This window comes from Pseudovirgaria hyperparasitica (genome assembly GCF_010093815.1).
Source record: "Pseudovirgaria hyperparasitica strain CBS 121739 unplaced genomic scaffold EJ05scaffold_19, whole genome shotgun sequence".
Taxonomy (NCBI): domain Eukaryota; kingdom Fungi; phylum Ascomycota; class Dothideomycetes; order Acrospermales; family Acrospermaceae; genus Pseudovirgaria; species Pseudovirgaria hyperparasitica.
This window is the reverse complement of record NW_022985567.1, coordinates 574789-588448: the sequence shown is the minus strand read 5'-3', so window position 1 is coordinate 588448 and position 13660 is coordinate 574789. Positions and strand designations below refer to the sequence as shown.

At 49.1% G+C, this 13660-nt stretch overlaps 6 protein-coding genes across 6 annotated transcripts; 4 read left to right on the top strand and 2 right to left on the bottom strand.

The window, feature by feature from the left end:
- The first annotated feature begins 61 nt into the window (after positions 1 to 61).
- On the top strand, positions 62 to 2329 carry EJ05DRAFT_469964 (oligomeric complex COG6). The gene is made up of 2 exons (XM_033742925.1): positions 62 to 432; positions 481 to 2329. The coding sequence occupies exons 1-2, from the start codon at positions 130 to 132 to the stop codon at positions 2263 to 2265; spliced, it is 2088 nt and encodes a 695-aa protein (XP_033596218.1). The 5' UTR covers positions 62 to 129; the 3' UTR covers positions 2266 to 2329.
- Positions 2330 to 2369: 40 nt separating this feature from the next.
- EJ05DRAFT_489935 (bola-like protein) lies at positions 2370 to 2727 on the bottom strand (the record flags this gene model as incomplete). The annotated part of the gene is made up of 2 exons (XM_033745832.1): positions 2370 to 2545; positions 2601 to 2727. The coding sequence occupies 2 exons, from the start codon at positions 2725 to 2727 to the stop codon at positions 2370 to 2372; spliced, it is 303 nt and encodes a 100-aa protein (XP_033596217.1).
- Positions 2728 to 3018: 291 nt separating this feature from the next.
- EJ05DRAFT_514701 (NGG1 interacting factor Nif3) lies at positions 3019 to 4298 on the top strand (the record flags this gene model as incomplete). The annotated part of the gene is made up of 5 exons (XM_033748555.1): positions 3019 to 3080; positions 3134 to 3177; positions 3230 to 3355; positions 3402 to 3521; positions 3583 to 4298. 5 exons carry the CDS (start codon positions 3019 to 3021, stop codon positions 4296 to 4298), a joined length of 1068 nt encoding a protein of 355 aa, XP_033596216.1.
- A 197-nt stretch (positions 4299 to 4495) lies between these two features.
- EJ05DRAFT_504850 (MCM-domain-containing protein) lies at positions 4496 to 7256 on the bottom strand (the record flags this gene model as incomplete). Its single annotated transcript, XM_033747626.1, has 4 exons — positions 4496 to 4747; positions 4797 to 7024; positions 7078 to 7199; positions 7252 to 7256. 4 exons carry the CDS (start codon positions 7254 to 7256, stop codon positions 4496 to 4498), a joined length of 2607 nt encoding a protein of 868 aa, XP_033596215.1.
- A 255-nt stretch (positions 7257 to 7511) lies between these two features.
- On the top strand, positions 7512 to 9548 carry EJ05DRAFT_171149 (uncharacterized protein). The gene is made up of 4 exons (XM_033739510.1): positions 7512 to 7714; positions 7778 to 7832; positions 7880 to 9404; positions 9462 to 9548. Exons 1-4 carry the CDS (start codon positions 7617 to 7619, stop codon positions 9467 to 9469), a joined length of 1686 nt encoding a protein of 561 aa, XP_033596214.1. The 5' UTR covers positions 7512 to 7616; the 3' UTR covers positions 9470 to 9548.
- Positions 9549 to 11164: 1616 nt separating this feature from the next.
- EJ05DRAFT_489931 (uncharacterized protein) lies at positions 11165 to 13577 on the top strand (the record flags this gene model as incomplete). Its single annotated transcript, XM_033745831.1, has 5 exons — positions 11165 to 11224; positions 11286 to 11443; positions 11904 to 12696; positions 12743 to 13328; positions 13375 to 13577. The coding sequence occupies 5 exons, from the start codon at positions 11165 to 11167 to the stop codon at positions 13575 to 13577; spliced, it is 1800 nt and encodes a 599-aa protein (XP_033596213.1).
- Between the last annotated feature and the right edge of the window lie 83 nt (positions 13578 to 13660).

Here is a 13660-nt window from a genome sequence, read left to right as displayed (position 1 = left end):
AGCTCCAAGCACCCCACACTACGCCACACAAGGTTAAGTCTGCTGCACGCATCGCAATGGTGTTCGTGGTATTTGAATTTACCAACAGACAATCCTCTTCTTTGTTTCAGGACGGCAGGAAACCATACAATGACAAGCTATCTTCAGGAACGCACTCTACGTCCGGGTCCGTCACCCGATGCTTTGGGGATATCAAGCCCAGGAACACCTTCGCAAGGAGTGGGACCTCGTGCAAACGCATTATCAAGTAGAATCACGAGTGTGTTATCCGCATCGTATTCGGACTTGGACATTCGCGATGCCTTAGAAACCTTGGATGCTCGGGGAATCAAGAATAACCAAGAGACTCGGAGGCGGCTTCGACTAGATGTCCAGAAAGAAGTCATACAGTGCAACGCCGACATCATTAAAGACTTTGGTCAAGTGGCTGCTGTATGTTCGTTGAGCAGCGAAATATTGTGATAATCTAACAATTGACAGCAACTGAGACGCATAGGCGTAGCAATTGAGAACCTGAATCGCTGCTGTGATGACATGAGAGCCCACATAAATGCAAGCAATCGAGAGAGCGCCCCGGTCCTAGAAGAGGCGAGTTCTCTCTTCAATCAAAAGGTACAGGTCGAGACGAAAGCAAAGCTACTAGATGTTTTCAACTCACACTTCATCATCTCTGAGCGAGACGTCATGGTCCTGACTTCGACCTCGGAGCCAGTCAACGACGAATTCTTTCAGGTTCTCACGCGCGTGAAGAAAATTCATAGTGACTGTCAGATTCTGTTAGGATCCGAGAACCAGGTATTAGGATTAGAGTTGCTAGAGCAGAGCTCAAAGCAACTGAATGCTGCATTTCAGAAGTTGTACCGCTGGATACAGCGAGAATTCAAAAATCTAGATTTGGAGAATCCTCAAATCAATGCCTCGATACGAAGATCTATCCGTGTTCTAGCTGAACGACCAGCTTTGTTCCAAAGCTGCCTAGATGCTTTCGCAGGAGCTCGAGAGAACATCTTGTCCGAATCCTTCTACAATGCATTGACTGGCACCGGGGAGAGCCAGATGAAACCGATAGAGTTCCAAGCTCACGATCCTTTGCGCTATATTGGAGATATGCTTGCTTGGGCCCACTCCGCCGCAGTATCTGAGAAGGAAGCACTGGAAGTTCTGTTCGTTTCTGAAGGGGACGAAATTGCGAGAAGCATCAAGTTGGGTCTGGAAAGCGAGCCATGGACCCGTGAAGATGGAGAAGAATCTGGGCAAGAGGCTTATGATGGCAGAAAAGCATTGAACGAGCTGGTCAGTCATGATTTAAAAGGCGTTGCAAGGCTCCTGCGGCAGCGTACCGAACAGGTCACACAGAGCCATGACGATCCTGTCTTGGTCTACAAGATTGCAAATCTCGTGGCCTTCTATCGATCGACGTTTAAAAAGCTCGTGGGCGAAGACTCTGAAGTCCTTGAGATCCTCGATGAGCTGCAAGACTCTGCCTTTCGAAGATTCAAAGCAAACATGCAGGATCATCTTGTGACTGTACAGAGCGACTTAGGTGCAGCTCCCGAAGACCTCTCACCACCAGAGTTTCTCACTGAGGCGTTGAATATGCTGAAGGCATTGCTGACCAGTTACGACACATCAATGGCGACAGCGGACGATCAGGATAGTAGCTTCCAGCCTGTGCTGACAGAAGCACTGGACCCCTGCCTGAACGCATGTGAGAAAATGTACAAGTCATTGACGGAACCCGAGAACGATGTGTTTGCCATAAACTGCCTAATGCAGACAAGAGCTACACTCACACCTTTCACTTTCACTGGTGATCGGATAACGGAGCTTGGATCTAGGTTGAACAAGCACGCTTCAAATTTAGTCGCATACCAACACCGCTATTTACTTGATGAGTCTGGACTCAATACCCTTATATTCGCTCTAGGGGAAGTTGCCGATTCCAAGGATAGTATTGCTAAGATTCCCACCTTGCCACCTTTCAGTCCTGATTCACTCGTGGCCATCAGCCAAAAGCTCGATGACTTCCTCCCATCAGCCCTTATGGATGCCAGGGAGAACGTCAAGTGTCTAAATAATGCCCAGATAGCCCAGGATATCACAGAGCATGCTGCAGATAAATTCTGCGAGGATTTCGAAGCAGTTGAAGAGAAAATCCTCGCGGTCGATGAAATGCAAGATGGCAAGCGGGAAGACGAGGAAGAGCCTTGTATGCGAGATCTGTTCCCGCGAACTAGTGGAGAGATCAAAGTTCTCCTTAGCTAGATAATATAGCTTCTGCTGCCTCGAGTAGAGCAATACGCTCTTATATATGCCCTGTGCAAATGATGTGGTAAAGTATGTTGATTTCATGTATCGCTTTTAGCATCTCACTGTGCCTTCTTCTTCTCCCATTCCTCGGGCGTATGACATTTGGGGGTCCATGCGTGGATCGCTGCAATCTCCTCTTTTAGAAGTCCGTTCACGAGTCGATGGCGCGCCAGGGTTGTTTTCTTCGCAAATTGAGGCGACACGATGATAGCCTCGAACATCTGTCCACAGCCACCTGTTCTGAGATTAGTGAAGCCCTTCCCCAAATATGTCTGGCGTAGGCCGAATACCTGACATGTCTTCAATTGAGACGTGGGTTGCGCCAAGCTCAGTCTCGAGCTTCGCCTTTAAGAACTCGGCTGTGATGCCAGTCGAGGCCTGAACTTGGTTTGCTTCTTGATCCGGTCGTGCACTCATGATTCTTGTGGGTGAAGGGCAATGTTGTGATGTGTTTATAAACGTTGTGGTAACCTCACATTTAGAGGATGGAGTACCTCATAAACCCCGCTTGATCTCCGAAGACGTGATAAGATTGATAACGTGACATGGTACGAACGCGACTGCCCCATTATAATGTCCAAGTTAGGCTAGTGTCAAATCCAAACTTGATGTATTCTAGTCAAGATTTCTGATTTGCGACTTGTGAACCTTGAAATTATTAAAACATACCGATTGATGTTCTCAAACATAGCAAAGCGTGCCTTCAGTATGAGTTCTACTACATCGACGGCGCCATTCTCGAAGGCTGTGGTGGCTTCGATGAGGAGACTGTATGTCCATCTTTGCATTGCTCCTCCTAGAGCTTGTTTACTGACAAGTACAGCTATCCGGAGGATTTGGCGGAGAAGGCATGGGACAATACAGGGCGTCTGTTCATGATTTCAAAATTCAATTATAACCGTTGTACTGATGACCAAAGTGTTACTCGAAGCTCCCTTTGATCCATCGCGCCGACAAAGGAACTCAGTGCTTCTCACTGTCGATCTCACGAAAGCGGTAACGGATGAAGCAATTGAACGAAAAGCTTCGATTATAATAGCATACCGTATGTCCACTCACGACCATTGACTTCTCGCCTCTAATGCCATCAGATCCCATAATATTCCGTGGTCTCAAATCAATCACCCTCGCAAACAGCCAACAACAATCTCTCCTACGCTTGGCCGCAGCAGGCATAAGCGCATGTCCTTCCCAAATCTCTCCTATTCCCGGTACCACTAACCCATCAAAAGGTCTACTCCCCTCATACTGCCATTGACTGCGCTCCCGGAGGTCTAGGCGACTGGCTCGCAGACATCATAACTGGCCAAACTCCTCCAAACCCCTCGCACTCCCAACCCACCCCCAGCACCAAGCCTACTGACGACCCCTTCACCCAGAAGCGCCCCACGTTCCAGCTCCAGCACTACCCGTCTGCATCACAGGTTAACACAGCACTAAATCTTGGTGTCACAAAGCACACTCGCGCACCCATCAAGCCCGTCGACTTCCCCGACCGCCCGGGAGCAGGCATGGGCCGCATTGTGCGTTTCGCCGAAGCACAGCCGCTTGCAGCGCTCATCGAGCGCGTGGCGGCGGGCGTGGGCAATCCGAAGGGCTTCCCGATTGCTATTCCCCAGGGTAAGGCAGTTGACGAGATCAGTGTAAAGTCGGTTGGCATCTGTGCGGGGAGCGGGGGCTCGCTGTTTGCGGGGTTGAGTGGTGTTGATATGTTGTTTACCGGGGAGTTGTCGCATCATGAGGCGTTGGCGGCGATTGAAAGTGGGCAAAGTGTCGTTACGCTTTTTCATAGTAATACGGAGAGGGGGTTCTTGCACGGGGTGTTGCGGGCGCAGTTGTTGGAGACTGTGAAGGAGGAGTGGGAGAAGATCAGGAAGGAAGAGACAGGCGGAGATGAAGAAGCGATGAGTGATGAGACGGTCGAGGTGGAAGTAAGCGAAAGGGATAGGGATCCATTTGGGATTCTCGTCAACGAGGCTTGGCAGTAACTGATGTATATAAACATTGCTCGTTGTGTAAATCTGATATTTCGACAGCCTGTACATGTACATTAAATCTTCCGTAGAACAGTGCTAGTGGTACGGATAACCCAGAACTCCTTCATGCTTCATCTTCCCTTCTGAAACACGTCACCCCAGAGTATCGTCCCTTTCCATACCATTCGCCTTCGCTAGTAAACTCAACCTCATACCCGTACATTGACCTGTTGCGTCCTTCCTGAGACCCGGCCTGTAGGTTTCACAGCCCCAGGTCTGGCAAGGGTATATTTGGCGAACGCCCTAGCAAGTGCCTTCTTACAGCTGACCTTCTGACTGCCCACGAACGAGTCAACCGCGACAGCAATGGCACGGTCGAGATCTACCGAGCTGCAGAATTCAGAAAGACGCATCTTGGCAAACGCTTCAGCGGTACGAATGATGGCTTCTAAGTGACGAACCTGGGATCTGATTAGATTCTGTAAGACAACGTCAATACGGGTAACTTACAGTGATCGGGTATGCTCCAGTAGCTAAAGACTCTCTACGCATGTCTGCGAACAGACGAGCAAGCTTGTCTTGATCCATTTGGTACAGTTTCGGGCTGCACTTCTCACGAGCGTATAGAATGTACTTCCTGAGTAGTTCTTGAGGGATCTCGCCCTCCTGCTTCGGGTAGTCTGATTCGACATCAACATCCATAGCCGAAGAAACATTTGGGTTGTTCGGATTGCTGCCTGCAGCATTGGTAGGATGGGCACGACCGTGCGAGTTCACCACGAAGTTCGCCAAACGCTCATCTTCGCTTGGGTCCACAGTGTCTCTCACCACGCAAAGAATGTCGAAACGAGACAGGATAGGCTCTGTCAACTCGACATTCTGAGAGAATGGGATGGTGCTGTTGTAACGCCCACCGATAGGATTGGCAGCTGCTACAATCGCACAACGAGCCTGAAGGGTGGTGACGATACCGGCCTTGGATATGGATATCGTTTGCTGCTCCATAGCTTCGTGAATGGATGTTCGGTCTTGGTCATTCATCTTGTCAAATTCATCGATCAGACAGGTGCCCCTGTCCGCGAGGACCAAAGCACCGCCCTCTAACGTCCATTCTGCTGTCAAAGGGTCACGGCGGACGCTGGCCGTCAGACCGACAGCACTAGCACCTTGACCTGTAGCAAAAACAGCGCGATGTGCCGTCTTCTCAACATATTTTAGTACTTGTGACTTCGCCGTACCAGGATCGCCAAGTAGAAGAATGTTGATGTCACCACGAATTGCATGCTTTCCTTGCGCTACTTTACTCACACCTCCGAATAAAGAAAGCGCGACGGCAGTCTTGATGTCAGTGTGACCGTAGATACTCGGTGCGATAGAAGCAATGATCTTGTCCACAATCTTCGGATCCTTGGACAATTTGCGGATCTCACGTTCATCTTCTTCTGTGAGCCTGAAGCCGGCCAACTGATCATGGGACTTGACAACATAGTTGGCTTCGAGAATCGTAGCGAACACTGGGAAACCGTTCTTGTTATTTAATTGCGCATCGTAATTGTTACGGTAGATTCCAGTAATTTCAACTTCTTCCCCGGGTTTGGCAGAATCAATCAGATCCCAGAGGAGGATGACCTCACGTTGCCGGGGCAAACGGCCTGCAGGAACAGTTCCCGGAGACTCCTGAAGGGTCAATTTTTGATAGTTCCGGTATATCGTCTTTTCGGTGTTCAAAGTAAAGGGGCCTTTGGACTGGCAGTTCTGGCAGTAAGAAATCTTCACTTCGACATTCGACTCTTGCTGGAATGGCCCCAACGTAATACCACACTTCTGACAGTCAAACTTGACAAGTTTAAGCTGAGGAAATACGCCTGTACGGCGAGTTACCACACCACTAACTCGCACAAGACAGTTGAGATGGGTCTGACGAAGTTGACGAAGTGTATATTGAACGGGCAGGTCGCTGATTCGTACGTGGATTTCAGAATGAATCTGCTCGTAGTCTGGATAGTGGAGCAGCGTGACCTCCATAGCGACGCGATCGAATATTTGGAGCATTTCTGAGGGTGCATTGGCCAAGAAGTAGGCCAGCGTTGCTTTAGAGTCAGAAAGATGGTCAAAGGAGACTTCCAGAGATTCTGCGTTGACTTCTCCCAGTGTTCTGATTCGTGTACCATACACGGAAGTGCCATGTTCGTCTGTATATGTCGTCAGAAATGCCTTGAATTCCCTTGCGATGGTCCTCTCGACAGCAGCTTGTGCGACCCAGTCTGTCAGACTTGCCGCCTTGACATCCTGGAGGGCTTCAATAGGGAGTTCCTCTTGCATCACGTCCATCTCTTCGTCTTGATCCTCATCGTACCTCCCACGTCTGCGACGGCGTTGTCGCATGAGATCGACCGCGCCATCATCATCGTCGTCTGGTAGGAAGGCAGATGGCATTTTCCGAGCTCGAGCGAGAGCTCTGTCGCGCTGGTTCAGGGCTGCCTCGAGTTTTCTACGTTCTGCAGGATCGAGCTCTTCGTAATCGCCTTCATCGTCGATGTCACGTCCTCTATATCCGTCATTGTCGGCCTCTGCATAATCTTTATCGAAGTTGTCGGCAAATAAATCTATTCCAGCTTCATCTTCGGCCATTTCATCAGCATCGTCGATATCACCGATTGGATCGTCGTCCGGATCTATTCCTGCTTCGTCATCGTCTTCAAATCCTCCAGGGAAAACCGGCGGTGAAGAAGGAGGTGCTGTTAGGGTGGTCAACAAAAATGACCTAGGACGAAGATACTGTCAAACTTACGGCTTGAAGGAGGGTGTGCGGCAGATGATGGAAGATCGTCTTCAGGCTCTCTCGAGCGCTTGCGGGAGTTTGCTGGACGAGGACCTCGATTCGCAGACGACATGCTAGGTCTTAGAGGGGAACTATGTCATATCAGTACTTTGGAGTCATAGAAATGTTACGGGCAGAGACTACCTCATTGCGAGTTTCAATTAGTATTCTAGACAGAGTCACAGGCGCTGATGTAGATGACGGGAATGTTGTGGTGGTGTTCACAGTTGAATGATGGCTCAGCGCTTGGACAGAGGGGAAACTGAACGGCGCGACGCGTTGGAGATGTGCCAAGAACACGCGCGGGCGCGCTTCAATTTACTCCAAATGAAGCTTAGCGCGAACCGGACTTTGGCCTCGTATCGCCGCGCAAATGCGACGCGCCTTGTGTATAACATTATACTTCGAGGACTTAACAAAAACTTCAGCCTTCAAGAAACGGCGCATCATCGCACTCTTTCTTACTGAAATCTACAACTACTACTTCGCTCTGTGTCTGCTGCACGAAGATGGCAAGCCGCATTGATATGGCTGCGCAGGCGCAAGCCGACCTCCACAGGTCAAATAGCATATCGCAACAATCCGAAAACTCACAAACAGCTGCAGAGTGAGTACTGAGGACTTGACAATAGTCCATGCCATACACAAACTAACCGCAACTCTCTTTCAGATTCATCAGTAGTCAACTACAACTTGAAGCCGATGCGCGCGAGGCCCTCCCATACGTATGCATACTTTGGACGTGAGTAACGCGTACTGATAATGATTCCAGCAATTCGATACATGTACTCGACCTTTCGGCGCATTGAAACAGAACCTCTTTTCCTGCCTGACCTGTAATCCTCCCCCGCGAACACCTGACGAGTCCTACACACCAGCGGGTGTGTGTTACTCCTGCTCCATTTCGTGCCATGGCGAACATACCTTAGTCGAGCTGTTCGCCAAGCGTAATTTTGTCTGCGACTGTGGCACTACTCGACTACCGACGTCTGCCCCTTGCACTTTAAGACGAGATGAGGCTACTGGCATCAAGGGCAATATAACCGGTGAAGCGCCGGCAAAGAGCAACAGATACAATCAGAACTTTCAAAACAGATTCTGCGGCTGCGGGGAAGACTATGATCCACACCAAGAAAAGGGTACCATGTTCCAGTGTATGGGCTTAGGCACAGTCGAAGAAGGAGGATGCGGAGAAGATTGGTGGCATTCCGAATGCCTTGTTGGATTTGGCCGAAGTGATTGGAGGAAGCATGTTGCTGAAATCGAACGGATAAAGCAGGCATGCAGGAAGACCAACGACGATAAGGATCGACAAGCAACCAATGGGTTAAGCACAATTCAAGAGAACGGTTCAGAGAATCGCACGATAAGTACGACTACTACGAGCGATACCGATAGAGCTCCGCCCGTGGTCGATGACGAAACAGATGAAGATGATGACGACGACGAAATTGTACCGGACGGATTCCCAAGAGAAGATGATTTCGAGTATCTCATTTGCTACAAATGTGCAGACGCTTTTCCGTGGATCAAGCAGTATTCCGGTGCACCTGGATATCTCGATGGCGTACCCTACCAGAAGGATGGTCCCGTCACGCGACAGCCAGCGAAGATCATTTCACAGCCTATCGACTCTCATTCTGACTTTGATACGAAGGCAGAAGATAATTCAAGAAAGCGAAAGTCTCCAGCAGACGATGAAGTAGAAGTCGCGGCTGATGGCGTTAAGCGCCAGAAGTCCGAACTATGTTCTCCTGAGCTACTTCTCACTGTAGCTAATGCGAGTGGCAGTCAGAATCCTGCGTCATGCAAGCGGACCTCATTAGCTCCTGCCCCAGCCGGACAAATTTCGTTGTTCTTGAAGGTTGACTTTCGCGAACATATGTGTAAATGTTCAGATTGCTTTCCCCTACTGAAACAGAATCCGCAACTCATCGAAGAAGAGGAGACATATGAACCGCCCATGTCCGATGACGGAGAGGCAGCAGCGGGCGGAAGTGTTGGGACCGGAAGTCTCTTAGACAGGGGAGAAGCAGCTTTCAGCAACATGGATCGAGTCAGAGCTATTGAAGGGGCTATGGTCTACGCTCAGCTTAAAGACAAAGTTAAGACCTTTCTCAAACCTTTTGCGGAAAGTGGGGAAGCCGTGGGCGCAGAGGATATCAAAGCTTATTTCGAGAAGCTGAGAGGTGATGCAAAGGCCATGAGCGAAGCAAAGGGAAGTGCTTCAGAATGGAGGAAGGGAGCAAATAATGATGATAATGACGATGACACGGATCAGAGGAAGGAGCAAAGCGGTAAGTCAATCAGATCAACATTGCTATCGAAGAACATGGAGCTAACGATTTTGCCAGGCTACTGAGATGGGATATGGGACATAGTCATCGAAAACTCCAGCCCTGTGCGTTTGTCGGACCAGTGTATCACTACTTCGGACAAAGGCGCTCAAGTCTGTCGAGAGAAAAAGCAACTCGATATCGTTCACGGATGTTTTAACACATCAATATCTCAATCTTCTCATCATATCATCATAAAGGCTATTCGGAACCTCGACAGACAAGACAGGAAAAGCTGCGGATCAATCGTAGGTTGATAACAGTGTATGCAAGCCAAGTCTGCGTATTGGCATAGCCATATTTTCATACATGGAAGGCATTTCAAATACCAACATTGTTTGGTGAGCGCCATGTAGCTAATCGCGAAACCTGCCATAAAACATGTTTTCCAGGACTCGATTATGCCTGCTTCTGGCCACGCGGAACCTGCAGGTTAGCAAAGTAGGTATTGACGATAGTAGGTACGTAGTCTTTTCGCGGCAGCGCATATTTATCTTCAATCGACATGAACTGCATCATCACAATACCAAAAATGTCAGGCATCAGGGTTTTTCGTACCTAAGAGGCTTAGCATCTGCAGCCGAGACAGGCCGCGTCATTATACTGGGCGCCGTGCAATCCTCAATACGAGGTAAGCGAGAGCTTAACGTCAGCGATTTTTTGACCGTCGAACACATCAGGCTCACAGTGTGGTGTTTGATTCTCATATATGCCATTCGGGACAATGGCGGTTGAGACTCGTGGAACGTCATGGGTCTGTGGCTGTTGGCGAGATCGAAAATCCGTCCCAGCGGTTGAATTGGGATATGCTATACGTACTTCATCTCGGCACACACTAAGTTGAGTCACTGACGGACAAGTACAAACTCTGTCGATAAGGAGCAATGCACGAATAGCAATTGAACACCTTAGCCACATGATCTGTATGATTGCAAAGTTTGCAAAGTATAGGGGTCTAAATGCCTGGCGATGCTCAGGCACAGCCACTCGTACCTGATGCTTCGGCTTGGAATACAAGCATACTCTCCGGCTCCGACACTATGGCTCATGAACAGGTGCTGTACTAATTCCAGTCGTACGGTGACAGTGTGGACTGTGTTACGCATTTGGTTCGCAGCCTCAGCCTGGGCGAAGCGACTAAGACCAATATGGAAGAGCTTGCGAATCTTGGCATCAGGTATCAAACGTCAACGTCCATTGCATAGTCACTTCGTTCCCGCCGGGACCGGTACAACGTTTCTGCCGTTTATCCATCGTCGAGTCCTACAGGCTATTGTTCCTTCTTTGGTCCATGTGTTGACCTATCTCCACACTTGATCTCTCCTTTTCTTGCCCTTTCTTCTAGTCATCGCAAGCCGCCGGAGCTTGTGTGTCTGACGTCCACGGCCCGGGTGGCTGTTACTATGGGTCGCTGTATGGTCAGGCATTACGCGGAAAACGAGGCTTCTATGTTGCGTCAACTGCCTCGGACCATCACAAAGCTGCATGCATTCTCGTGTGGCTTCATCTGGTGACGACTGTTATCATCGCAAGGTTCTATTTTGGTGCTCGGTGTGCTTGTACAATACACATATATGCGTTTCAGGTTAAGTTGCTACTCATCGATAATTGACGCTGTCTTAGTCCTTCCCTAAGCTTCCACACTTGAGGCATAGAGTCTTGTCTTCTTCATGTCAATGGTACTCAGTTACTGGAATCACGCCCACCTCTAATTGGCCGCCATGGTATACACCGGCAAGCCGTCAAGGGCATGTCAGATGTGCAAGTCTCGTCGAATAAAAGTAAGTCATGTCCCCACCGGCAGCATATAGCTCCCAGGCCAATCAAGCTTAAACGATGCAGTGTGACGAAGAACGGCCGAGTTGCGGACAATGCCTAAAGTCTGCGCGCAATTGCCCTGGCTACCCTGACGAGTTCGACCTTATATTCCGCAATGAGAATGTCGCGTTGGCGCGGCGTGCTCAACGCTCGTCGACGTCTAAGAATTCTTATTCCTCCAAGTATGTTCCACGCGCTATCATGTTCTATTCCTCTGAAGCCTGCCATGCTATTCGAAAGTCAATACTAGGCCTCTCATTACCCATCACTATACAGCGACAATGTACCCCTTGCGATTTAGGTGGCATGATGTGACACGATTGAGCCAGTTGTTCAAGCCGGTAATACCACACGTCTTGAATATGGATGTGCTCCCAAAAAGATCTCGAAGTGAATATTTTGCACTTGTCCCTTGTTCAGAGGCACCCTCAGCAGACTCTGCCCATCTTCATCTGTGTTTATCCTCAAGCGAGACATGATGGAACTTATCGTGTCACACGGGTCTTGTGAATTTTTACTTTGTGGAACCTATTCGTGTGAATCCTGAAATTGCTTCTACTGCCGGCATGTTTTTGTACTTCCTGCAACTTTCTGAGAGCTCTTTTCTGTGGCTCTATGTACATGAAGCTAACATAAAAGCAGCAAATCATCTCCGACCTCTACTTCTCCTACGCTTCAGCGATCTCCAGCATCATATCACGGTGAAAGTTCATCTGCATCATCATTGACGCCAGGCAGCGAACCAGAGGAACTTTTTCCAATAGCACGACAAGAATTGTCTATGACAGCAGACTTACTTACACCAACAATTCTACCCAGTCTGAATCCTTCAACGCAAACTCAAGCTACATCGTTCTTCTTTCACAATTTTGTACATTTGCCAAGAGAGGCCGAAAGTGTACGAGGATTCCTTGAATATCTTGGACCGGTATACCTCAAAGCTGGTACCAGATCGCCTCTACAGGATGCTACACATGCAGTCGCACTATCTGCATTCGGACGCTACCCGGAAAGGAATGACGTTCTCCGTCAAGCAAGGGTCATATACGGGCAAGCTTTACACAAGGTAAACGAGGCTCTCAGAGATCCAGTCAAGGCCAAGTCCGACGAGACGTTACTTTCGATACTTCTCTTCTCGCTATACGAAGTAAGTGTCGAATCCAATATCGTCTATGCTCGCTCTGCCGCCCTGGCTGCTGGATTTGGTCAAGCCTCCAGGGCTCGCTCTTTCATTCTCTCCGGAATTGCTTCTACTGGCCTCTCAAATTCGGCCAGACTAACTCAAGAACAGGAAATCGTATCGACAAGTGAGCTGGAAACACAAAACTGGAATCATCACGTTGACGGCGCCGTGGCATTAGTCAAGATGCGGGGCACAGAACAGTTCAATAATCCCCAATCTTACAACATATTTCGTGCGGTGAGATCGATGATGGTGCGCAAATGTCTTTAACAGCTTGAATCATACTGACTGTTAATAGCTCACTAACTGCGTCCAGAGGAAGAAGCCCGTAGACACATTTCCAGGCGAGAATGGTTGGAAAGGCAAGGACACCGAAGAAAACGCTGCCAATCGTCTCACCATGATATCCATGGAACTGCCAGAGATCAGAAGCCGCTTTGAAACTCTACAGAGCGGCCAAGCATCTGGAGATGTTTCGACAGAGGTAAATGCTTTACTGCAGAGCACAAAGAAAATGGATGCCGGTCTAGAGAACTGGGCAGCGACGCTTCCATCCACTTGGAATCCTCAAATAATTTCCATCGTCGAAGATTCTGATACTGACATCATGCTCTGTCCCGAATGGCCTGGCCCACAGCATATATATAACGACGTGTTCGTCTCGAACATCCAGAATGACTATCGGGTCACCCGTATCTTTTGCCAGATTGTCATCATGGGCTGCTTAAGTATCATCGGCGATATGGGCCAAAATTCGGACTTCGAGATGCTACGTGCCCAATACACGTCTCAGCAGATGGTGAATGATATCTGCTCCTCAGTCCCTTTCCACATGAGCTTCGACATGCATAGTAGGCCAAGGACAACGGGAGACGAGAATAAAGGTCAGTCCAACACCTTGACAAGCCTGCCTCAGCTGATGGATCATAGCTGCCGAAGCGCTAGGTGCATATTTCCTCGCCTGGCCACTTTTTGTATGCAACAGGGTCCCAAACGTCTCGGAACAGCAGCGGATGTGGATAGCAGGTCGCCTTATGCGCATCGGTGTTTCATTTGGTCTTGATGCGGCACAACTAGAGAGTATCGCTCGTCGTGGAGCTAAGATGAGCATCAACCCATCTCAGATCGGCTGATTCGGGAAGGAGGAGTTAATATCTTACGAATGATCGCACTAATGACCATGTACCAATAGCTTATCTTCCAACTCTACACATGG